The sequence below is a fragment of the Nicotiana tabacum genome, chromosome 24, assembly GCF_000715075.1.
Source record: "Nicotiana tabacum cultivar K326 chromosome 24, ASM71507v2, whole genome shotgun sequence".
Lineage (NCBI taxonomy): Eukaryota > Viridiplantae > Streptophyta > Magnoliopsida > Solanales > Solanaceae > Nicotiana > Nicotiana tabacum.
The window spans coordinates 57,700,837-57,727,447 of record NC_134103.1 but is presented as its reverse complement, the minus strand read 5'-3'; the positions used below and the strand labels follow the sequence as shown (position 1 = coordinate 57,727,447).

The window sequence follows — 26,611 nt, the reverse complement described above, 5'->3', positions numbered from 1 at the left end:
TTATAGATTCGAGCTCCTCCGTGATTGTTTTAATGTTCTCATTTTTTTTTGGCTCTGTGTGTTTTTAGTTGAGGTATGAACAAAAGTGTCCTCAACTGAATTCTTTAATTGTTATTCTGTATCTGCATCGTTGGCTGTTGTGTTGGAAATTGCCACCAAATTAATATTTCGTGAAGCTTGTTGATCTCCGCGTATTTGTTGGATTTTTCACTGTGAAAGAAATTTGATAATTTGATGCAACGTGGATGGGACAACATCCATATTGTGAATCCATAGCCTTTCCAAGATTATATTGTAGGCCATGTCCTCGTCTATTACCTAGAACTTTGTATCTTTGATGACTCTTTCTGCAAACATGGCCAATACAATTTCTCCTTTAGTTACAACGCGTAAATTATAAGCTGTTTCTTCTTCTTTCATTTTCCAAGACGCCACAATTGACAATAGGATAAGATCAACACACACTTCAGTGTAAACGCTGACGATATATATTAAGTGTGAATTCAAAGAGGAAGTACTTAAGATATTGTGAATCCAAGTAGAAATACATACCAATAGATACGTAACATGCAGTCTCCAACCAGTGGCGGAGCCACATTCAACTTCGCCGGAAAATTACACCATATTGCTAGATAATATTTTTTGTTTTATGTATATTTACTATATGTTGACTCTCTTTAACTTTTCGGTATATCGAATTTTTTTATATTTTGACACTTCTTGATAAAAATTCTGGCTCCGCTAAGGTCTCCAATGAGTCTTTCTTATGCAGTCTTGAATTATTGTTGCTTGATTCCACACTTTTTTGTGGTCATTGTTACCTTCTAAACTCAAGAGTGTGGACTAACAGATATTCAGCCTCGATCTTATGGAAGATTGCTATTATTAAAAGACCACTTAGCTTAACTGATAGAAAATAAGTGATAAGCATCAAATACATAAAAGAATGCATGTTGGTTGTGTTTTTTTATAAATAAGCATTAGGTGTTTATTTGGTTTGTACCTCAAGCTTCAAGAACACATGGCTTGCCTTCAACCAGCTTCATTATATAGAAGCCCAAAGCTTCAAACATATCCATAGCCTTGTCCATCCTTTCGTTTAATCCTTTGGATTTCTTAAGATAAATCTTGATTAAAGTTAAAGAAAGAATCAATGCGTTTTTAGTTGTGTTAGAGCCCCGAGGGATCGCCAGATAAAATACTGTAGACCAGTGGATTACAGGAGTTAAATAATCATAACAATGATTCATTGATTTGTGATGCAAGACAACAAAAAGAATAATGCTATAGATGAAATGAGACTGTTTAAACAAGTTAACACTTCTAATTACTGAAAAGAGTATCTAGGCATCAAATATATACATAAATTTTGGTGAAGGTATAATTATAGGTGATCAAATATCTTCCGACATCGGATGCTATGAACAAAGTTACACGAGAATTTAAAAGATTTCCACAGTAATACTTATGTGTGCAATGAAGAGTGGAGAACATCAAGTGAGCCATGAGGAAGTTGGGACTTCGTAGATGGTTACTGCTCTGCACAAATAAGCTATACAAAAATTCGTTCTTCTGGTGAAGAAGTACTAACCTTGTACAACATATAAGAGTATAGGTGTCTCCCTGAATAGCAACAATTTCACTTGCCAAGATCATCATATATTTGTCAATCCATAAATCGATAAGCGGGAATTCCATGGTTTTGAAACCATTCAGGCATTTGAAACCTTTCGTGGAGCACGGGCCTTACATCCTTCTGCTCAGAGAGATGCTTGAGAAGTGGAAGGATTACTTCCAAAAGCTAATGTAGAAAATGAAAGCCAAGTCAAAACTCGTTGCATCAAAGAAACGAAAATTTGAGGAATTACCCTCTTTTATGTATAAAAATTTCCATCTCTTATACCTGCTCGTCATGGGGTTGTCCAGGAGAAAATGGAATGCACGGAATCCCATTTAAAGGCTGTAACAAGAAACTGAATGGGTTGTTATCAACAATGACAATCCGGCATAGATCCGTTGATATGGATGACAGGTCCTTCACATGTTCCCGGAATTCCCTGTGATGTGAATATGGTGTCAAAGTTACCGTAATTATATTAAATAGAAACAACTGTGGTTTAAACTATTTTTTAAAACAGGTACCAGTGGCTTTAAACTATTTAAGCTGTTATAGGTGGCATCAACTGAAAGCGGCATTTAGAACTGTTTACCCTAAAAAACGGATAACAATTAAATTTGTAAGTGATTTTAAGGATACGCGGGTTAATTCAATACAAATAATAAATAACGCTAGATTAAACACATAAAGGACGTAATAAATTGTTAAACCAATCAAATAGAGTGATCTCAGACTCAGTAATAGCTTAATAAAACGCCTGCCTTCGATCCCGGGCTCACATTAATGATGAACTGACCAACAAAAGTAAGAACTTTGAATAACAAAGAAAATAAGAGTATATGTCTTGATGTGCGTGTTACAGTATGTCTAATAAATAATCAGACCCCCCTTTATATAGTAGGGGAGTTTTACCTTAAGTACAATTCCATAAAAGGTAAAAAATCTTTTGTTTAACTAATCACCGATTTTCTGCCGATACATGCCGAGATTCACACTGTGACATCCGGCTGGTCACGGATATCACGGCCTTTTGTTGGTCGTGCTCGATTATCTGGTAATGCTCTCCGAGGCCTTTGGGATTCGAACCGAACCTGGGGGTCATGGCCCCGATACTCCCGAGGGCAGGCATTTTGCCCAGACCCCGGCTCGAGGGGCTCCTTGCCTCGATTCTGATCCCTTACCGTCACGTCTTTTGCTCCATTTACTTCATCGAAAATCGAGGCGTCCCATGTGCTCGGTTTTACCCGTATACAGATAGTCCCCTCGTTTCTCGGAGAGTAAGTTTATGGAAATGATGAGAAATGACATGTGCACTTCGATTCCTTCTTCAATACGCCGTGACAGAAATGACAAAGAATCTGAAATGTCTCGTCAGTTGCGTCATTATGACTTCAAACGCGTGACAGCCATCGGCAGGCCATCCCTGGACGTGAAACGACGCGAGGCCTCTATAAATACTCCCCTCCTTCATTCATTTTTTTACCTTTTGACCAAGCTTCTACCTTCGAATCTTCAGGATATCACTGCCCTTCTTCTTACTCCAACATTTTTACATCCGTTCTTCAAGATTTCTCAGTAAATTGCAATCTTTTACTTATTTTCTACCCAAATCAGTGCACTTAATTTTCTCAGTAAAGCTTTTACCTTTCATCTCCCAACCTTTCTTCATATTTTGGAATTTTTTTCCAGATAACAATGGCTAAAACTTCCAAAATTGTTCCCCAAAATATTGTTTCTTCTTCTTTGCAGCCGACCACCGAAGTCGAGGAGACCACTCCCGATGTGTCCGTCCTCGAGAGATCTGCTCTAGGCACGGCCACCGATGAACCGGTTGCCGAGCCTCCCTTGAAAATATTTGTGCCTAGGGAGTGTTCGGTCGCGGATGACTTTAAGGTCGAAAAGCCTTCATCGATGCAAGGCCGATGTGAGGTATCTAGGTATATTTGTTCCATCACCAAAGACGTCCTTCCTGCGGTTCAAAGGGACTGCGGCTGGGCGGATAAGGACGTAGTAATCCCCGGGCCCGACGACGCCATTACTACTTATGTGGAGGGGTATCTGAGTGTTTACACGTATCTGGGCCCAGTGAACCCGGTTATTCTGGACTTCTGTAAGAGGTATGAAGTATGTCTCGGTCAGATTCACCCGTCGTTATGAAGGATCGTAATCCTCCTTCGATACTTCATGAACAAAATCGACTCTTGTCGGTTCACCATCGATCATATACTCCACATGTACAGCCCTTGAATCTTCCGATGGGGACTGATAAAGCTCATACGTCGGGCTAGCAAAGCCCCATTCTCAAGCATCTATGAGGACCAGGATCGAGGCTGGCAGGGACACTTCGTCCGGGCGAGGACCACAGGCTTGATCCCTGTGGAGTTTAGGCCATTCCCCGAGAAGTGGAATGTATCACGTAAGCACAACTTTCCTTTAAATGTCGATTTTATGTTCATCTCCTTTTTCCTCACCAGTATTTGTGGTGGTGCAGTTGTTGGTCGAGTCTCAAACGTCATTCCTCGGCTTAAGGAGTGGATCGAGGGGCATTTGTTCGCAGATGCCTTATTCTGAACGCTCATGGCGCGAGCTCTCGAAGGGCCGTTGGGAGGCCCGTTCTCACGGTAAGATCTCTTTCCCGATAAGTAACGTTAGCCTCCCTTTTTAGCATCACATTCTCATTTCTTTTCTTTTATTTTCACAGGCTTGCCTAAGACCATTGAGCTTAGGCCTCCAGTAGGGGACAAGGACTTGTCCGTTGATCCCTCCGCTTCGGGACAGCTCGAGGCTGCAATAGGAGAGAAGAAAAAAAGAAAGGCTCTGAGTTCCCCGAGCTCAGAGAAGAAGAAGCCAAGGAGAAGGTTGGCCCGTAGGCCAAAGGAGAGTTCTGGCTCTCGAGCACCCGACTCGGACTCGCTTTTTCGGCTCAGGGATGAGCCTGAGGAGGATGATATTCTTGTGGCCCGTGAATCGACCTCCCCCGAAGAGCGGGCGGTAGCCGAGGGAGAAACAATGGATGTCGATGTAGGGATGAGGGTTGAGGCCTCTCACGACGCAGGTTCCGCTCCACCCGGTGTCATAGAAATTTTGGGGTCACCTTCATTCACCGAGTCCATGTTTGAAAAATCCCGAATGGTGAAGGAGTGATCCAACGAAGGGGCCCACGGTACGGACGATCCCCTTTATTCTTTTTTCGAAGGTGTGGACTTGATCGCTCTAGAAGACTTCTCCGGGTTGGGCGACTTGGAGGTGCCGAGGAAAGACCCGTCTTCATAGGCCAGCGAGCCGAACTCAAGACCTATATTAATGAATCAGTTCCCCACCCCGAGCACGGATCCTGGCCGTCAGAGGTCAATAATCTTCACCGTCCCGGAGGATGCCCGGGTTCTTTCTGCTCCCGTTGGAGTAGCGAGCTACCTCCGGTGCCTGGTAACCAAAGAAGACCATGCAAAAATGAACGAGGTGGACATGTCATGCCTGTTCAACGAGCCACAACAGGCACTGAATCGGGTACTGACTTAGTTCTTTTACTCATGACTTCTTTCTTTTATCCTTTTACAGGCCTCGGTATTCCATCAAGAAAGCTTTCTTCGGTACCGAGCTGAGGTTAACCAGCTCGAGGTCGAGGCCAGGGAGCTTGCCGAGAATAGAGACATGTATAAGCTTCTCAGCGAGAAACACGAAGGGGTCGTTAATAGTCTCCGTGCCGAGTTGGATGCGGCTCAGAAGGAGCATGCCGACTTGGTGGAACAGGTAGAAGTTTTCAAAGTTAGCAGTGACGACTTAGCCATGGCGACTAATGACCAAACCTCGCAGGTTCAGCAGAAGATTGACCGAATCGACCAACTCGGGGCTGAAATAAATGAGGTCCAGGCCATGGACGATGTCTGGAAGGAAAAAATAGACCGGATGGCTTCAGAAAAGGAGACCGCCCAAGAGTAGCTGGCATCGGTAGAGGTCCAATTTCGAGTGGTGAAAGAAAAGGCCGAAGCTCGGGCTTGACAAATCGAAGACCTCCATTCTCAACTAGGCTCGGCCATTGCTGAACGGGATGCCCTTGGCAAGGAGCTCGAAATAGCGAGGTCCGTATGAGAAACAACCAAGGCTGATGTTGAAGAGATGGTGGTCCAGTATAAGGTTGATGTTGAGGCAGTTGAGGCCCGCCTGAAAGTTACTGTTGAGTATGTGAAGCGGTTGTCTCGAAGGGAGACCCTCGAGAAGATCCATGCCCGAGGTTTTGACCTGTCGGCCGAGATTGAAGAGGCAAAAAAGCTCGAGGACGAGGCCACAAGAAGCTAGCCGAACCCGAGGGCGAGGAAGCCTCTGAGGGCTCCGGCGAACCCGAGGATAGAGAAGACCCTGACGGCTCCGGTGACGAGGCGAGTTCTGGTAAAAATCAGGCGTAGGTTCCTTAGGAATCTTTATTTTTGCACTTTGTACATTTATTTTGTTGAGGCCGTTTTCGTTGGCCTCTGTAAAGACTTTTTTCCCTTTTGGAAATTTTCGAGTCTATTAATTTTGGCATCCTCTTTATAATTGCAAAGATTTCTAATGCCTTAGCACGGAATAAAACGTAGTAATAAGTTTTTGTTTGGAGGTTCGAACAAGACTTGTTCTCAATGTGAATTTTGTTTGAAACTTGTGGGGGCTAGGTATGACCGGAAGCTTTCCCCAAAGTGCTTGTTTAGATTTTTTAGACTATAATTTTGTTAAGGGTAACCTTTGAACCGGTTTGGAATTTTAAAGGCCTTATGTTTTGATTATGGGCTTCGGACGTCTCCGAGCAGTTTGTAGGGTAGACGTAGCCTTTTTAAGTTCAGGTACTTTCCGGGCTTCGATAGCCCGAGCCATCCGAGCTTGCCTTGGACAACAGTCCCCGAGTGGGGGTGGTCATAGCCTTTTAAGTTTAGGCATTGCCTAATAGGCTTTTGTGCCTCCGGGCTTCGATAGCCCGAGCCGTCCGAGTTTGTCTTTGACGACAGTCCCCGAGTGGGGGTGATCTATTGGATCCGAATAGAGGCAGATCTTGGGCTCGATATCCTTAAGGAACAAAATGTAATAGTCTTAAGGGACAATATGTATCTGCAAGGTAGAAACTTTCTTTCATTCATGTGCGTAATATACAAGATTGTAAGTGTGTACAAGCTTCGTGTTATGGCTTAGGTGGTCTACGCAGGCACGGTTCATTTGATGGTTTGGCCCTTATAATAAATCCTATCTACCGAACCCAGACTGTTCAAGCACAAAGTTTCCTTCCTTGCTAAAAATCATTACCCGAGGGTGATGGCCCCCAGTATTCGAGGTCGATCGTCGAGAGGGATCGGATACTGTTGCCAGAAAACCCATTTGGGACAAAACCGGTTCAAGGGAAAAAGAGTGCAACACGTGCTTTCAGGCCTAACAACTACACTATCCTTTGGTTGTTACCTGCAGGTGTTAGTCCAATTCGCAATATATGTAAAAAAAAAAAAAGTCGTACCTTAGCAGTAGTATCGTTTTAAGTGGGTTACGTTCCAGTTGTTCGGTAGTTGCTCATTGTTCTCTACTTCGAGTTTGTACGAACCTTTACCGGTAATATCGATAATTCGATATGGACCTTCCCAATTCGGTCCCAGCTTCCCTTCGTTCAGGTTCCGGGTGTTCAGTGTCACCTTTCTTAACACCAAGTCTCCGATATTGAAGTGTTAGAGGTTGGCTCTCCGGTTGTAATACCTTTCGATCTGTTGTTTCTGGGCGGCCAACCGAACGAGGACAGCCTCGCGCCTCTCATCCAATAGTTCCAGGCTTATGCTCAGGGCCTCACCGTTTGACTTTTCGATCGTATATCGGAACCTGAAACTCGGTTCTCCTACCTCAACCGATATTAGCGCTTCGGCACCATAGACCAACGAAAACGGAATGGTCCAGGTACTAGACTTTGAGGTCGTACGGTATGCCCATGGGACTTCGGGCAAAATTTCCTTCCATTTTCCTTTGGCATCAGTCAATCTCTTCTTAAGGTTTTGGAGTATGGTATTGTTCGTAGACTCCGCATACCCGTTCCCACTAGGGTGATAGGGTGTTGACAAGATTCTTTTGATCTTATGGTCCTCGAAAAATTTGTTTACCTTATTGGCGATGAACTTCTTCTCGTTGTCACATACGATCTCGGTCGGCATTCCGAACCGACATATTATATGGTCCCAAATAAAATCAATGACTTCTTTTTCTCTCACTTTCTCAAATGCATGAGCTTAAACTCATTTAGAAAAATAATCATTCATAAATAATATAAAGTGAGTCTTACCGGGTGCCCATGGCAGGGGACCGACGATGTCTATTCCCTACTTCATGAATGGCCAAGGTGACAAGACCGAATGCAGTAGCTTCCCGGGCTGATGGATCATCGGTGTGTGCCTCTGACAGCCGTCGCATTTCCGTACGAACTCCTTCGCATCTTTCTCTATGTCGACCCAGTAAACTCCGGCTCTGATTATCTTAAGAATCGTTGATTCGGCCCCCGAATGGTTCCCGCATGTACCTTCGTGAACTTCCCTCAAAACGTATTTGGTGTCTCCCGGCCCCAGACATATGGCGAGTGGGCCATTGAACGTTCTTCTGAACAAGGTGTTATCCTCGGACATGTTGAACCTGGCCGCCTTCCTGCGCAGAGCTCTCGATTCTTTAGGATCCGAGGGCAGCTTCCCGGTCTTCATGTAATCTATATACTTGTTTCTCTAGTCCTAGGTCAAGATTGTCAAGTTTATCTCGGTGTGGCCTTCTTCCACTACCGATTTCATGAGTTGTACGACCGTTCCCGAGCTGAATTCATCGTCATCAACCGCCGACCCCAAGTTGGCTAGAGCATCAACTTCGCTGTTTTGATCTCGGGGTACATGTTGCAGGGTCCACTCCTTGAATCGATGTAGTGTTACCTGTAGTTTATCCAGGTATCTTCGCATTCGCTCCTATTTCACTTCAAACGTCCCATTGACTTGATTCACCACAAGGAGGGAATCGCATTTAGCTTCCATTACCTCGCCCCCCAGGCTTTTAGCCAGTTCGATACCTGCAATCATGGCCTCATACCCGGCCTCATTGTTAGTCAATTTCACAGTTCTAATAGATTGCCTAACTACGTTACCCGTGGTCGACTTCAACACGATGCCGAGTCCGGACCCCTTTGCGTTCGAAGCACCATCCGTAAAAAGGGTCCAAATCCCCAAGGAGGTCCTCAAGGTTAACAACAATTCTTTTTCGACTTCGGGTATTAAAGCCATCGTGAAATCGGCCACGAAGTCTGCCAAAATTTGAGATTTGATTGCGGTACAGGGTCGATATTCAATACTGTACCCACTAATTTCCATGGCTCATTTGGCCAATCCTCCCGAGAGCTCAGGTTTGTGCATTATGTTCCTCAATGGGTAAGTGGTCACGACACATATGGGATGGCATTGAAAATATGGCCTTAACTTCCTGGAGGCACTTAGCAAAGCGAGCGCCAATTTCTCCAGGTGAAGATACCTCGTTTCAGTCTCGCCTAGAGTCCTGCTAACGTAATATATAGGGAATTGCGTAACTTCTTCTTCCCGGACTAAGACTCCACTTACTACTATCTCGGATACTGCTAAGTACAGGTACAACTGCTCGTCTGCCTTCAGAGTATGAAGTAAAGGCGGACTCGAAATGTACCATTTGAGTTCTTCCAAAGCCTGTTGGCACTCCGGGGTCCACGAGAAGTTATTCTTCTTCTTTAATAACGAGAAGAACCGATAGCTCTTATCGGAGAACCTTGAAATGAATCGACCCAAGGCGGCTATGTGCCCGGTTAGTCTTTGAACGGCCTTGACATTGTCCACCACGGTAATGTCTTCTATGGCCTTGATCTTGTCGGGATTGATCTCGATTCCCCGGTTGGACACCATAAATCCAAGGAACTTCCCGGATCCGACTCTGAATGCGCATTTCTCCGGGTTCAGCTTCATATTGTATTTCTTCAGTATGTTGAAGGTTTTCTGCAAATGTTTCAAATGGTCATCTGCTCGCAGGGATTTAACTAATATGTCGTCAATGTAAACCTCCATTGATTTTTCTATTTGTTCTTCAAACATCTAATTTACTAGACATTGGTAAGTGTCACCAGCGTTTTTTAGTTCGAATGGTATTACGTTATAATAGTTGCCGTATTTAGCAATGAGGGAAGTCTTTTCCTGTTCGCTCGGATCCATCCGAATCTAGTTGTACCCGGAATAGGCATCAAGAAAGCTGAGCATCTCGTGGCCGGCCGTCGCATCGATCATGCGATCGATGTTAGGCAAAGGAAAAGAGTCCTTAAGGCATGCCTTGTTCAAGTGTTTGTAGTCTACACACATTCTTAATTTATTTCCCTTTTTAGGTACTACCACTACGTTTGCTAATCAGTCCGGGTATTTAACTTCCCGAATAGAAACACGTCAGTCGTCAATCCGTCATACTTCAGAAAAAATAAGGATTAGATTTGCTTAAATATTATACATGCTCCAGAGATATAATATATGAAACTGGGGGTTGGAAAGGAAAAGATAATCTTCAATCGGTAACATATGCTTGAAGATCAGATTCAGAGAGCTGAGGCACTAAAATAAAAAGACTGGGTACCTAAACTGACACACTAAGATCTCAATTCAGGATTAACATACAGAGCTTAGTTAGCATGACAGAATTTCAAAAAATAATTCTTCAAGAAGGCTGTGCTCGGTGTCACTTAAGATCTTTTGCTAGAAACAAACTCCTGCAACGAACTGTAACTTCCATCATCTGCTCTGCTTCATCTCATGATAGCATGATCGAAGAAATCTTAAAGCTATTGCGAGCTACTAGTAGTAGTTTGTGCTAATGTTTCGAAAAAAGATGAATGACGAAGAGCTATCCTAGTACTTTGCACTGATTTTTCAGGACAAATGAATAAAGCAGCCAGGGGATGTCCTCATAATCAGTTAGAAAGTAAAAGTTGATCATTCTCAGTACCAAGTCATTCAGAATGAATCCTTCACCTGCTACGGATTGGAGTAGATAAAACAGATGCATAACAGATTCTCTATAGATATCAGCAAGTGCAAAAAAGATCTTCCATACTGCCTCTACTATTTTCATACCTTTTCTCCTCGGACCCCTCCTATTATAATGTCATTTACGTCATTGATTAATTTATCATTTCTTTCGATGGTACATTTGGTCTGCAATGTGATAAACAGGATACAGAAAGACGAGTCTATTTTGACAAAGATTATTCAAATTTTGTGAGATCGTGCATAAAGAAATTACACCCTCCATTCCAATTTATGTGATACTTTTTTCTTTTTAGTCAGTGCAGAAAAGAATGATACCTTTCTATATTTAGTAACAATTTAACTTTAAAATGCCCATTTTAGTTAATGAGATAATCTATAGCCACACAAATATGTATCGCTCATTTAGATCACAAGCTTCAAAAGTCTTCCTTCTTTCTTAAACTCGATGCCCAATCAAACACCATTACATAAATTGGGACTGAGGGAGCAGTTGTTTTTATGACTAACAAAAAGCAGGATCAGCATAAGCTTTCAATCAATTCATCCCTTCAGCTTTAGCAATCTAAGGACAGTGAATGTCTTCAAATGGAGCTCATGGCATTTATCATTGATGAGGCAGCATGACTTCCACTTCTCCCTCCCTCCCCCAACAATCAGACTTTTTCCACTCTTAACACTATCTTTTTTGAGAAAGGTAACAATTCTTCAACTCTTACACTTGAAACCACCATATAAAGTTTGGCTACTGATTAAAGATAGGATGTACAACATTTTCAAGACCAATGCTCAGAACAAGTGCTCAACACCAATTAGCACCACTATATGCATAAAAAATACAACTGTTGTCTCAAAGGTTGATATGCCATAAGGTAGATCTATAGCTTTTACTAATCAAGATGAAAGGCAACACGATATATTGCTTATCCAATTTTCCTTCTAATAGCATCAGATTTCTATTCCTTTTATGCCATTTACTTTCAGATAGTGTTTCTTTACTCTTTGATATTTCTCTAAAAAAATTAGATTAGCGTCATATTCAACATGTCAAATGATGCCAGATAAGAATTTCGATCATGGTTATTCAACAGGGAAAGGAAAAGACAAAACCAGTATCTTTACTTACGTGCTAATAGTTGAAGGCCGATAAAGCCTATGGCTAAACCAATTCTCAGGATCCATTTTGTCAACAAGGGGTCTTGCATATCCTGTATGCACATAACAATTAAAAATTCAACAATTTTGGATGAAGACGACAATGGAAAAGGAAGATAACTAAATCAACCAGAAAGTAATGAGTTAACCTTCAAGTCCAGCAGTAAACAAAACCAGATTAGCAAATTCGCTAAGTTGTTTTAAAAACTCGTGTAGTCCAGGACGTTCAAAAACTGTGAAATAGTTGATCTTAGGTTTGCCATCATATTCCTAAAACCTCCAAGAGGAATTAGAGCAGAATTCTTCAAGAAACTTGCCAGAATATTATATCAACTAGTAGGAACTAGAAAGTTTACCTTGTCCGAAGATACGCACTCGAGCTCAAACCACTTCAACCCAGCCTCTGTTGCCTGGGTACGCATGATTGTCGGCATACTTGATGTCTCATATGCACAAACTAAAGTATCATCCAAGTCAAGAACCACCTGCATCCAGCATCTAAGAACTTAAGAAAAACATAAACAGAAGGTAATCTTTTAAATAAAATATCTATTAAAAGACTGATCAACACCATTGACAGTCAGCAGTTAATCCTTGTTGCAGGAAGCACTGGTTATCCAGTTCGACAAACATTCTAGCTAAGGAGTGATAGGTAGTCGGAAGACACTACCTATTAGTTATTACCAATAAAGTGCTCATCACACATATATAACACCATTCAAACTTGCTAAATTAGCACTTTGCTGACTCAAGCACGTATCAAAGACTAACAAAAAGCTCATCAGGCTCGTATGGTGCTTCGACTCGCTTGTCAAGCCATTTCCCCTAGGGATCTCATTTGCAAGCTAAGGGTGTGCTAATGGCATAACCTTGTCCACTACACCACCTTCCCAAGAAATAAAGAAAGAAGAGATGAGAAGAAACCCAAAAGAATATTGCGACACTACCAAAACTAGAAATCACCTTACTAACAAAAAACGCATGCTGTAAATAACAACATTCCCTATCCTTTGACATACTTTCTGGCAAATTAATGCTTCTCAGGAACTATAACTGCCTCTTTCATTAATCTCAGCTTGTGCATTCTCGTTATAGTTGCCCTGCTTTAAAACTTCCTCCTTTTACCAAGTTGGTTTTCCTTAAATATCTTCACTATTCAGATTGGAAGCTAACTTCGCATGTTATATGCAAAGTTGACTTGTGATCTTCCTGTACCAATCTGCACATGCTTTTGCACACTACTATACTAGCTTACATCAGCAATCAAGGGTGTGGCTTAGCGGGCATTGAAGTGGGTGAAACTAGGCAAGACCGGGGTTCAAATCCCCACAGAGACTAAAAAGATTAGGTGTTTTCTTTCTAATCTACCTAAGTCTTAGTGATCAAAGTTGCCCGGTACTTGTACTGGTGGGATTAGCAGGCACCTGGTGAAATAATACCCTAAGAGAATAACCTCACAAGATCACTCCAAAGAAAGGGTTCACACAAGTGCTTCCCAACACTCAACTCTCATACAAAACACTCTTAATAAAGGAGGAAAGGAAGAAACAAGAAATGAAGACTCAAGTCTTGTTGGTGTGATTAAAATGAACTAATGTCATTTCCTTTTATAGGCAAAAAAGTCTTGGCCTCTTAGTTGTAAAAGAAAATATACAACTTGTGCAAATGATATCCACCATACAATGCAATATTTTTGGGTCCCAAAGAATTTTGCCAACAAAGTCTACACTTTGCAAATATGCTTATGCTTATTCTTATGTGAGATAGACTCCATTAGCCAAAATATTGGCCATATTACAGATTCACTAGAGTTGAACCATAAGCAATAATATTGGATTTTGGCTTCTTGTATGAAATACTCATTATAATTCAATTTAGGACAATTTCCAACTCGGCTCGAAAAGTTGATAAAAATCACCCTCAGGCGGATTTCGAAAATTTTCGAAGATAAATATTACCCACAACCCCATAACCTCAAATATATAATTCATTCCAAATTCCATGTCCAATTTCGTGGTCAAAAATCTAAAAATATAAATTTCTAGGTTTCTTTCAAAATTCCACAATTTCTATCAATTTCCATGCTTGAATCCATGTATAAATCTTGTATTTAACTCACAATATGTGGGAATCACTTACCTCATGAAGGATGATAAAATGGCACTCCAAAAGTGCTCCAAAATCGGCTCCCATGGATGAAATGAAGTGAAATTGAGTCAAACCCTCGTTTTAAAGAAACACACTGCCCAGCCCGACTTTCGCACCTGCGGCCGCTTCAAACTTGATGGTATAATTGGTTGAGGTCCCGGGGGCCTCGGGTGTGAATCAAAACATATTCGGCGTATTTCGAAACTTGGGAGATTGCAGATTTTGCTGGCGCTGGTGTTGTTGTACGCGATCGCGAGAGTGGGGCCATATAAGCGAAGTGTTATTGGTGGAAACTGGGATTTTGTTCTATGCGTTCGCAAGACTAGGTTTGCGATCGCGTAAGTTGGTGTAGTAGAGAATCACGAATGCGTGGGTACGATCGCGTTCGCGTAGAGGGAAGAGAAGGCTGGGGATTCACGCGCGATTGTTCATCGCGATCATGTGAAGTCATTCGCGATCGCGTAGGTATGAGGGATCAGTGAACTGCATTCGCGAGTGCACCCTCGCATTCGCGTAAGAGGAAAATTGGGCCAGTGACATATTGTGCTTCGCGAATGCGGGGCAATTTCCGCGTTCGCGAAGAAGGAATATTTGGGTAGTAGATTTAAGTTTCAAAATCGAGGGTTTATGTCATTTTTAACTATTTGGACTTGAGAGCTCGGATTGAGGTGATATTTTGAAGAATTGTTAGAGAGATTGTTAGGGTAAGAGTTCTTAACTCATTTTTGATTAAATTTCCTTAATCTATACATTGATTTTATCATTAAATTAGTAATTTGGGTTGAAAAATTAAAAAAAAATTGGAAGAAACTTCTTAGGCCGAATTTTGGGGATTTGAGCGAGATTTTGGTATCGGATTTGTGTAATTTTTGTATGGTTGGACTTGATATCGAATGGGTGTTCGATTTTTGTAATTTTGGTCGGGTTCCGAGACGTGGGCCAAGGTCGACGTTTTGGAGTGATTTTTCAATTCTTAGATAAGATCATTATTTTATTATTTAAATTAGTTTTCTATATTTATATTTATAGTATGAAATTATTTTGGCTAGATTCGAGCCGTTTGGAGTTGGAAAATCGAGGGAAAGGCCTTTTAATTGATTGATTGAGCGTGGTTTGAGGTAGATGACTTGTCTAACCTTATGATTGAGCTAAATGTTGAAATTCCGATTTTTGCTACGCAATTTCCTTTTTATGCCTTAATTGAGTTACTTTAGCACGTTATAGTCATCATGTTTAGCCTAATTTCACATGTCTACTTGTCTTATCTCATATTTGCAACTTGTATCACATGTTTAGTTGAATTACTTGCTTTTCTTGATTTCTGTATTCATTACTTAACTGTGAAAATGTTTTACTTGAAATTGCTATCCTTGGAATATCATTTATTCAGTTGTTGTGTATTGGTTTTCATGTTATTGTTGAGGTGATTGTTTGGTTGTTTGCACAAGATTTCTGTCGTGCGGTTGTTATTGTCGCACGCGATTTCTGCCGGGCCATTGTGATTCCGAAAACTTTATGAAAACAATAGCAACAAAGGATGGTGCATGCCTAGCCTAAGTAGAGCTGATAGCTAGGACATTGGAGGGTATGTTGACTCGGGAGATAGAGGAGAGGGAGGCCAAGAGGTCTCGAGACCGGGCACATATAATGGCACCCGTGCCCCAGCTGCAGCTCGTCATGGTAGGGGCTATGTGAGTCGCCCTGTTCATTCAGCACTTCCAGCTTCCAGCGATATTCCGGCCACTCCTAGGCCTCAGGTTCCCTATTATGCACCGCCATTATCTAGTGCACCTCCTGCACGGGGTGGTTTCAGCGGCCAGTCCAGTCCATCAGGCCCGAGCCAGTCTCAGCAGCCATGTCCTCCGATAGCTGATTTTGAGTGTGGTGACACTCGTCATATGGTGAGGGATTGCCCCAGAATCAGGAGGGGTGCACCTCCACAGACTACTCAGGCTCTGCGTATTCCACCGGGCCCTCAGGCTTCTCAGTCCATGGTCGCTGCACCATCTGCCACCCCACTTGCACAACCAGCTAGAGGTGGAGGTCGGGCAGGTAGAGGTCGCCCTAGAGGGGGAGGCCAGGTCAGATATTATGCTCTTCCTTCTAGGATGGAGGAAATTGCATCCGACTCTGTCATCACATGTATTGTTCTGGTCTGTCATATAGATGCATCAGTCTTATTTGATCTAGGCTCCACTTATTCATATGTTTCATCTTATTTTGCTCCGTGTTTGGGCGTATCCCGTGATTCCTTGAGTTCGCATGTCTATGTGTCTACACCTGTGGGAGATTCTATCATTGTTGACCGTGTGTATCGGTCGTGTTTAGTTGTTCTTGGTGGTTTTGAGACCAGAGTCAATTTATTATTGCTCAGTATGGTAGACTTTGATATTATTTTGGGCATGGACTGGTTGTTGCCCTATCATGCTATCCTTGATTGTCACGCCAAGAAGGTGACGTTGGCTATGCCAGGTCTACCGCGGTTAGAGTGGAGAGGTACTTTAGATTATGTTCCTAGCAGGGTTATTTCATTTCTAAAGGCTCAACGGATGGTTAAGAAGGGGTGTGATGCGTATCTGGCATATGTGAGAGATGTCAGTATTGATACTCCTACCATCGAGTTAGTTCCAGTAGTAAGGGATTTATCCAGATGTATTCCTGGCGGATCTTCCGGGCATGCCGCCCGACAGAGATATCAACTTTGGTATTGATTTATTACCGGGCACTCAGCCCATTTCTATTCCACCCTATCATATGGCCCTAGAAGAGTTGAAAGAGTTAAAGGAATAGTTGCAAGATTTGCTTAATAAGGGCTTCATTCGGCCCAGTGTGTCTCCATGGGGTGCTCCAGTCTTATTTGTAAAAAAGAAAGATGGTTCTTTGCGTATGTGTATTAATTATCGCCAGTTGAACAAGGTTACAGTGAAGAACATGTATCTATTGACACGTATTGATGACCTATTTGATCAGTTACAGGGTGCCAGAGTATTCTCTAAGACCGACTTGCTTTCAGTCTATCATCAGTTGAAGATTCAGGAGCCAGATATCCCGAATACTGCCTTTAGGACTCGGTATGGACATTACGATTTCCTTGTGATGTTTTTTGGGCAGACCAATGCCCCAGCAGCATTCATGCACTTGATGAATAATGTATTTCAGCCTTATTTTGACTCGTTCGTCATTGTGTTTATTGATGATATTCTAGTGTACTCCCAGAGTCGGGAGGATCATGAGCAGCACCTGTGGACTGTGCTTCAGACCTTGAGAGAAAAGAAGTTATATGCAAAAATTTTAAAGTGTGAATTCTGGCTAGATTCAGTGGAAACTTTAGGCCATGTAGTGTCGAGTGAGGGGATTAAGGTAGATCCGAAGAAGATTGAAGCAGTGTAGAGTTGGCCCAGACTGTCCTCAGCTATGGAGATTCGGAGTTTTCTTGGTTTGGCGGGGTATTACCGTCGATTCGTGGAGGGTTTCTCATCTATTGTAGCACCTATGACCAGATTGACCCAGAAGGGTGCTCTGTTCAGGTGAACCGAGGAGTGTGAGGAGATCTTTCAAAAGCTCAAGACTGCTTTGACTAGAACACAGTGTTGGTATTGCCCACAGGTTCGAGGTCTTATAATGTGTATTGTGATGCGTCGCGCATTAGTCTCGGTGCGGTGTTGATGCAGGACGGTAGGGTGATTGCCTACGTGTCTAGACAGCTGAAGGTGCATGAGAAGAACTATCATGTCCATGACCTCGAGCTAACAGCTATTGTTAATGCCTTGAAGATCTGGCAACACTATTTGTACGGTGTCCCTTGTGATGTCTACACCGATCACCGGAGTCTACAACATCTGTTCAAACAGAAGGATCTTAAGTTGAGGTAGCGGAGGTAGTTAGAGTTGCTTAAGGACTATGATATCACCATTCTATATCATCCCGGGAAGGCCAATGTAGTGGCCGATGCCTTAAGTCGCAAGGAGGAGAGTTTTGGCAGCTTAGCATATCTACCGGTAGCAAAGAGGCCATTAGCCTTGGATGTTTAGGCCTTGGCCAACCAGTTTGTTAGATTAGATGTTTCTGAGCCGAGTCGAGTTTTGACTTGTGTGGTTTCTCGGTCTTCTCTTTTATGATCGTATCAGAAATCATCAGTATGACAACCCCCATCTGCTTGTCCTCAAGGACACGGTTCAGCACGGCGATGCCAAGGACTTCACTATTGGAGATGACTGTGTATTACGGATGCAAGGCAGGCTATGTGTGCCCAATGTAGATGGCTTGCGTGAGTTGATTCTCCAGGAGACTCACAGTTCGCGGTACTCTATTCATCCAAGTGCCGCGAAGATATATCAGGACCTGAGGCAGCATTATTGGTGGAGGAAAATGAAAAAGGACATAGGGGAGTATGTATCTTGGTGCCTAGATTTCCAGCAAGTGAAGTATGAGCATAAGCGGCCAGGTGGATTGCTTTAGAAGCTAGAGATTCCGGAGTGGAAATGGGAGCGGATTACTATGGATTTTATTGTTGGGCTCCCACGGACTCAGAGAAAGTTCGATGCAGTTTGGGTGATTGTGGATAGATTGACCAAGTCAGCTCATTTCATTCCAGTGGTGACTATTTACTCTTTAGAGCAGCTGGCTTAGGTGTACATTCGCGAGATTGTCAGGCTTCATGGAATGCCGGTATCTATCATCTCTTATCGGGGTACGCAGTTTACATCGCGGTTCTGGAGAGCCGTACATCATGAGTTGGGTACTTGGGTGGAGTTGAGTACAACATTTCACCCTTAGATAGACGGACAGTCCGAGCGCACTATTCAGATATTGGAGGATATGCTTCGTGCAAGTGTGATGGATTTTGAGGGTTCTTGGGATCCGTTCTTGCCACTTTCGGAGTTTTCCTACAACAACAGTTATCAGTCGAGCATTCAGATGGCCCCGTATGAGGCTTTGTATGGTAGGCGGTGCCGGTCTTCGGTGGGTTAGTTTGAGCCGGGTAAGGCTAGGCTATTGGGTACAGACTTGGTTCAGAATGCTTTGGAAAAGGTTAAATTGATTAAGGATCGACTTCGTGCAGCCCAATCCAGGAAGAAGATTTATGCGGATTGAAAGTGTAACACCCCGGAAAATTTCGAAGAGTTTTAAGACCATTAAGAAGATTGACGGGGTGCTAATTATATTAATTCGGGTATGAACAAGACTGATAATTTGAATAATATCAATTGATCATGATAATATATGTATGAGGTGCATTAAGAATGGTTTATGGTCTACGAAGAGCCCTAAGGCTAAGTCAAGTTGAAAATTATACGATGGGATAAAGTTTCAAGTGAGTTTGCACAAGACCTAACTTCAAACGAGAATACTTCTCAAAATATGAAGCGTTATATGGTGTATAACCTATTAAAAGAAAGGTCTATGTGTCTAGTTTCTACTTCTTCAAACCGTTTGGCATTTGAAGATTACTACAAGAAGTTATGACCTTTTTACTAAAGGGTGGCAGAACAGCTACGCGAATCTTGCGTAGCCTACGCACCATTGCATAGGCAAATCCAGTAGCTTCAAGGGTCATTTTAAGGAGCTGAAAACGTGGGTTTAGAGAGAGAATGTGTTAGTTCTTCATCTTGGAATGGATTTTTAGAGAGAAGTAGGAGCTCTTCCACCACGGATACACTTCAAGGTAAGTTATTTTTGGTACAAGGATGATTATATAACATCATTTAGTGATAACACTAACATTATCATGGATCAAATCCATAGGAAATGGGTTGAATCTTCAAGAACACCAAAAAGAGAAAAAGTTAGATTCTTTACCAAGAGGTAATCCCTTCACTTGAGCTTCATATATATGTCATATTGGAGTATGGGTTGCATGTTTATGAGTTTTATTTGAAGTTGTAATGGGATATTGTATGAACCCTAAGGGAAGGTCTTGAAAATGATATTTTGGGCAAAGAAAAAGATGAATAGTGATGAATTGATATAAAAGGAATTTTTTTGAGTTTCTAATGATTCAAATAGACTTGATAACTTAATTGATGAACGAATTGAATAGGGAATCACCATTTGGACAAGATACAACACTAGTTCTTGAAATGGGTGTTCTTGAACATAGGGTTTTGTTGGAGAAGACAATGAATAGTGACTTAATGATGTTGGGTAATTAACATAGTATTATTAATGACTCCAAATGAGTATTAAATGATAAGAATGGAATTGAATAGGCTAATGGGTGATCCCATTGGGTAATTTGTGATGGTTGAAGGCTTTTTGCCGAATTGTGAAAACCTACATGGATATTTATGAATCTTTTCGTATTTATTTTGATGTAGTTGGGATATCTAATGGTAGGTATTGAATTGTGGGCAATATTTGGACATTTTAATCAATTAGAGCATTGTAGTATTTTCGGAGTTTGAAGGTTGAGGTAAGTAACACTTCTAAACTTGGTTCTGAGGGTATGAATCCATGAATTATATGTTGTATGAATTGTTTGGAGATAACACACACACTAGATGACGGGCGTGTGAGCGTGCATCATAGGAATTGTGACTTAATTGATTCCGTGGAGTTGCATAATTAAATAAATAACATTATCCACACATCCTCCACGTGTTAGAGAAATTGAGCTGAGATTCATGTTAAAGATCATGATTTGGCTACGCGGCGATATATTTTGGGACCCACATGGGTCGTATTGTTATTGAACTATTTGTTTAAATTTACAATGTTGTACTCAGTCATATCTATCACTTGCATATAATATCTCAGTCTCTATTGTTATTTATTGATGCATCATATCATTGTTTTCGGGCTAGTATCATGACATTGTGAGCCCGTGAGAGAGAGACTGGAGAGATTGATGACCGAGTGAGGCCGAGGGCCTGATTATGAGTGACCTCTAGAATCTGCACACACCCATAGTGAGCGCGGTTGATTTATAGCGCTTGGGCTGAAGGAGCCCCTCCGGAGTCTGCACACACACCCAGTGAGCGCAGTTGATTTATATTGAGGGATGGATCTTCCCTGGACATGGATCTTGTCCGAAGCATTTATATTGAGGGATGGATCTTCCCTGGACATGGATCTTGTCCGAAGCATTTATATTGAGGGATTGATCTTCACTGGGCATGGATATTGCCCGAAGAATTTATATTGAGGGACGGATTTTCCCCGGGCATGGATCTTGCCCGAAGCATTTATTTTGAGTGACGGATTTTCCCTGGGCATGGATCTTGCCCGAAGCATTTATATTGAGGGATGGATTTTCCCTGGGCATGGATCTTGCCCGAAGTATTTATATTGAGGGATGGATCTTCCCTGGGCATGGATCTTGCCCAAAGCATTTATATTAAGGGATGGATTTTTTCTGGACATGGATCTTGTCTGAATCATTGATATTTGGGGATGGATCTTCCCCTGGGCTGGATTGGCCTTATACAGTACTGAGTGACTGACTGTCAGTTGATGGATATACATATATATTTGGGATGGATCTTCCCTGGGCTGGATTGGCCATATACAGTACTGAGTGATTGAGTATTTTAGATTGTGAGTACACAGAGTTTTCACTATGGTGCATCACATACAGTATGTATATTGGCATGTAGATACAGAGATGTCATATTCCTCGTATTGTTCAGAATTGATCTGTTTTATTTGTACTGAAAACAACTGTTGAACTTGAAAGCATGCCTACATTTCTGTATTGTTTCTTATTTATATTGGATTGTACCTGCGGATCTCGTCACTACTTTCAGCCCAAAGGTTAGTCTTGTTACTTATTGAGTTGGTTGTACTCATACTACACTTTGCACCTCATGTGCGGATCCAGGTGCTTTCGGATACGACGACTGTTAGATCTCAGAGTGCTATCAGTTGGAGACTATCAAGGTTGCTGTCTGGAGTCCACTGACCTTGACTCCCTTTCTTTCAGTTATTGTACTATTCTATACTTTCAGACAGTGTTTTGTCAATCAGACTTTATATTCATATTATATGCTCATGTACTCAGCGACACCGGGTTTTGGGAGTATTTATATATGTAATTGTGAGATTTCTTCCACTGAATTTAAATATTATGTTTTCAAACTTAAAAGATATGGATGTTTATTGAGATTGTCGGCTTGCCTAGTGTTGAGATAGGCGCCATCACGACATATGAGATTTTGGATCGTGACAAGTTGGTATCAGAGCTCTAGGTTACATACGTCTCACGAGTCATGATCAGGTTTACATGAGTCTTGCGGATCGGTACAGAGACGTCTGTACTTATCTTCGAGAGGCTACCGAACGCTTAGGAAAATTTCACTTTCTTGTATTCTATCGTGCAGAATTGATTCAGCTTGAAACATAACTCTTTGAATTCCTTCCACGCATTCGTGTGTGCATGTGAGCGCTCAGTATAAGTTGTGCATCGTTGTCTTATGATTCCATGAACGAGGTTTGAGATGAGTATTCTATGTTTTGTTGATGGGCTAGTCTGGAGGACTAGAGGCCGGAGTGAGACTGCAGCTTAAGCTCGGTAGTTTCGGTTGTGAGAACCTATGCGATTGGACTTATTCATCCGGTAGTATTCCTATGAGTGGAATTTGTGGCTTGATGAGCGGTTGAATGACTATATGATAAGTATGATGTGAATATGGGATGTGTTCAGATGGGTTGAATGAGACAAATAAAGTTTACCTGTGACTCAAGAGTTTGCTATTGGGTACTTAATTCCTGTTTTGACGTGACGTACGGTCCTGAGTTGTGAATGTGTTGAAGGATCTTTCACGTGGTGGGATTGTAGAACAAATTAAATTTTCATGTCTTGTTGATGAGTTCAAACTTAGAAAGATTAAGTGATTGCATAGTAATTGTGAATGCAAAAGGGTATAACAAGATGCCAATTTGAGGCTAAACATGTGGGTTATCCCATGCGGAGTAATTTACGTAGGTGTGTTCCTTATAATGTTGAGTGGAGAGTTTCTTTTCTGCCAGCGGGGCATAGGTATTGAGACTTGAATTTGAATCTGGTTGAGAAAGTTGATTTGAGTATCAAGAGAATGAATGCAAGTTTAGCGGATGATTGAGGTATTTTATGGTGGGTGTTACATAAGCTTGAGAAGAATTTTCGTTGAGCTGACTGCAGTATTATGGCAGTAATAAAGTATGGGTATTGTGAATTATTGAATGTTTTGATCTATGACTTTGAGCCAAGTGGGGGAGCCTACTATTGACAACGATTTTGTGGTTATAAGTTAAATAAAGTTTTGGTCCGAGACATACTTGTGGAGCAATTATGACTGCAGAGGCTGAGATCGAGGATGATTCGAGTAAGAAAATTTTCTGAATACGGGATATAATGCATTTATGAAATAAAAATAAATAAATAAAATCATGGAATGATTAAGTTGTCATTCGTGACGGATGTAGTGTGCCCGGTGTATGAATTTTCTCGGTAATCCCTAAGAAGGGTGCGCATTTCAAAAGGACATTGTTTTTTATTTACGAATATTCATTGTATTGCGGTACTCACCTGGTTCATAGACTGTTGATGTTCAATTATTTCTATATGGCACGGAAGAATTTTGAAAGTATTCATAGTGGGAAGATTGTGCATGAAAGATATGTTAGTCATTCGAGTGCTGGAGTTGGACCAATTACGGTAATTCATGTGTTCTATGAAATTGGAGACTAGGAGTTCTCAGAAGCATATTGTTACGGGGTTGCGACCTGTTTGAGGTGACTGTTTTATTTAAAACTCAGTGGAGGCACTAATTACGTTAATTATTTGTGATAGCTACGCGTTATGAGTGCGCATATATGTGAGGTTGGAGCCCATGTGCGAGCATTAGAGCAAGTATTCATACTCAAAAGATTGCTTAGGCTATGATATGCCTAGAGTTGACTGTTAAGTGTAAAGTTATAACGTTTTCCGTATTCGTACCTTTGTTGAAAACTATCTGGGCTATACTTGAGGTTACAAAGAAACTAATTCCCTGCATAAATTGGGTAGTTACTATTTCTGTGTTAACTTGCCGGTTTGAGTGGTGATAGCACACCTTGCACCTGCCTACTCCATGGCATGTTATTTGTACTAGTCCAGGAGCATGAGAATCATAATTCATTTATCATATACATGTGTACTTATTTGATCACTCATGCATGATATGCTTGGACTGGAGGCATGTGACCATGCCAGGAAGATTATATTATTGGCATGTGAGTTGTCCGTGCGGATCCATATACTGATATTATTGGTATGTGAGTTGTCCGTGCGGGTCCAGATATTGATACTATAGCACGTGAGTTATCAGTACGGTTGATGTTAATATGAGCTCTAGAAGAGCTGGTTACCGTTGTTAGATTCGTGTGTCTTGGTTCTACTATATATGATGAGCTTATAGCATTGCAGTTGTGGTAGTGCTTGTTGAACTTGCAATACGGTTCTCTTCTTTGAGACATTTTTCATTTTTGGGTACACGGATTGCGCAGTTGTGGCTTGAGTTATATTGGTTTGGCATGAATTTTGGGGGAGTAGAGGTTCATCATATGTGCCAGGGTTAGGGTCTCCCCTATTTCCAAGCACAGCCGGTGCAGACTAGCCACCATTGGCTAAATAGAAGAGCCTACTTATGCCAAGCAGACCTGATGTAGAATTCCACGATCATGGGGTCAAGTCTCCCGCTCAATGAGAATGGGCCCAAAGTGAAGGGGTAGGTATAACATACGAAAAACCCTTCTTGGTGAAGGTCACATACTCCACCGGGTCAGGAGCGATGATATTTAGGGTATGGCAGTCACAATCCTCCTTCACAGTAGGAATATTGGAAGGGCGAATAAAAGAAGAATATCTACTAAGAGCGCAAGTTCGAAGGTTTGCAGAAGGGAACTTCTTTTGGAAGTCGTAGGCGGTACTCAAGTGTTTAGGTATGATGGTGCTTACCGTGGGGATCAGCATCAACATCAACCTCTTTTTTGGCCTCTATCAAAATCTCTCTCTCTCCCCCATATGCATCTAGGTATGTATTTTCCTGATATCATTTACGCTAATACTGCACAACAAAATTCCATTGTGTCTGTCAAATCTCAAATAAAGCAGTCATTTCTAGATGTGATTTATGTTTTCCTTAATTTCCGTACCAATTGTTTTTGAGGTTATCTAAATTTAGGTTTGAATTGTTCATAACTATTTGGTTTTCATAATTTCAGCAACAAATTGTTGAAAAGTTCCTGGGTTTTTTTTTCATTAAAGATGTCAAATCTACGATATTGATGATGTATTAGCTGAAGAAGAGGTAATTTCTAGTTCTTGAATTTTCTTTATGCTTTTTCTTAGCAAAAACTAATTCGCTTAAGTTATTGGTGTAATTATATTTATGGGGTTGATACTCTTTTTGGAATTCAACTGGTTCCATGAGTGTTCTTGCAAACAGCTAATGAATTTGGGATATTTGATTGTGCTGATGACATTAACAAGGTACATTTATGAGGAAACTTTATGTCAGAATCAATTGTATTTTCGTGACAATACTCTGATTGCTGTTTCCCTCAAGTGGAAGCTAGCACACAAATAGAAATGCCCTTTTGGCTTGCCCAGGAGCTATATGTGAGACAAGCGTCATCAATCAAAGTTCCTCCATATTTTGATACCGAGTAAAGTTCTTAGTGTTTCTCATCATGGTTTCATGTTTATGTTTATTTGAAATACAAGTGGAATTAGTTAATTATGCAAAAAGTGGTAGTTATTGTTAAAGATGTTGGATATGTATGAATGCTTGCTCTTTCTTTTGTCAAGATCAATTTATTATCTTTTAAAAATCTGGTAATTGATAGTGGGCTCGATGTTCTCTTTGTCCTGACAACCACCTGCTATAATTCCGACTCTCTTATGCTTTTTCTAAAACACGATGTATTTCATACGATAATTCACATCTCTGCAACTGGTACTTGTTTGTAAATCCAAGACTTGAAAGTTTTGCCTATTTGTTTCTTATGTTTTAATATACCAGAGTCAAAACGAGGAATGAAATAGGAGCTGATGCAGCATATGTGGATCTAAGAAATTTATGCCCCTACTTTTACAATTTCGGATGAAAGATAGCATGCCCGTGACTTCTTCTTGACTATGTTTCTTTGTGCCTGAAACAGTAATCATTTGTGTATCACCTGTATTAGTGAAAAATATACTCGCCACGTGGGTCTATTAAATGGAGACACATGTCAGTAAAGCTATGAGAAAAGTAAAGTATGATATGAAAAGCTGACATGTGAAACACCCTCGAGACCGAGCATACTCGCACCGTGCATGTTAGTCTCGAAACTGACCATCATAGAATAGCTTCGGATCAGTTATGGGAGAATAGCTCATAATTACAAATGAGGAAAGAATTAATTAATTCAGGATTACATGGGATTTACCATCATTATGCCATCAGTTACGAATCAATTATATACGTACAGTAAATGCAATAAATGGTTGTAATGGTAAGAATAAGGCAATCAATTACAAGATTAACTCAACATGCACGAGATTGACCCTCGTGAGACACGGGATTGACTCATCTTATATGGAATTAACTCATCAGTTAGGAAATTAACTCATCAGTTATGGAATTCCAGCATTTACACAGCTATTACAAGTCCTCCAAAAGTAACAGATAGATTGAGTAAATGCTCATAATGAACTCATAATTTA

At 41.4% G+C, this 26,611-nt stretch overlaps 1 protein-coding gene across 1 annotated transcript; it reads right to left on the bottom strand.

Moving 5' to 3' along the window:
• Positions 1-1,342: 1,342 nt before the first annotated feature.
• On the bottom strand, positions 1,343-12,429 carry LOC107828293 (uncharacterized). Its single transcript, XM_016655574.2, has 6 exons — positions 12,375-12,429; positions 12,153-12,301; positions 11,946-12,066; positions 11,768-11,849; positions 1,904-2,057; positions 1,343-1,801 (listed from the first exon to the last, which is right to left on the bottom strand). The coding sequence occupies exons 1-6, from the start codon at positions 12,427-12,429 to the stop codon at positions 1,667-1,669; spliced, it is 696 nt and encodes a 231-aa protein (XP_016511060.2). The 3' UTR covers positions 1,343-1,666.
• Between the last annotated feature and the right edge of the window lie 14,182 nt (positions 12,430-26,611).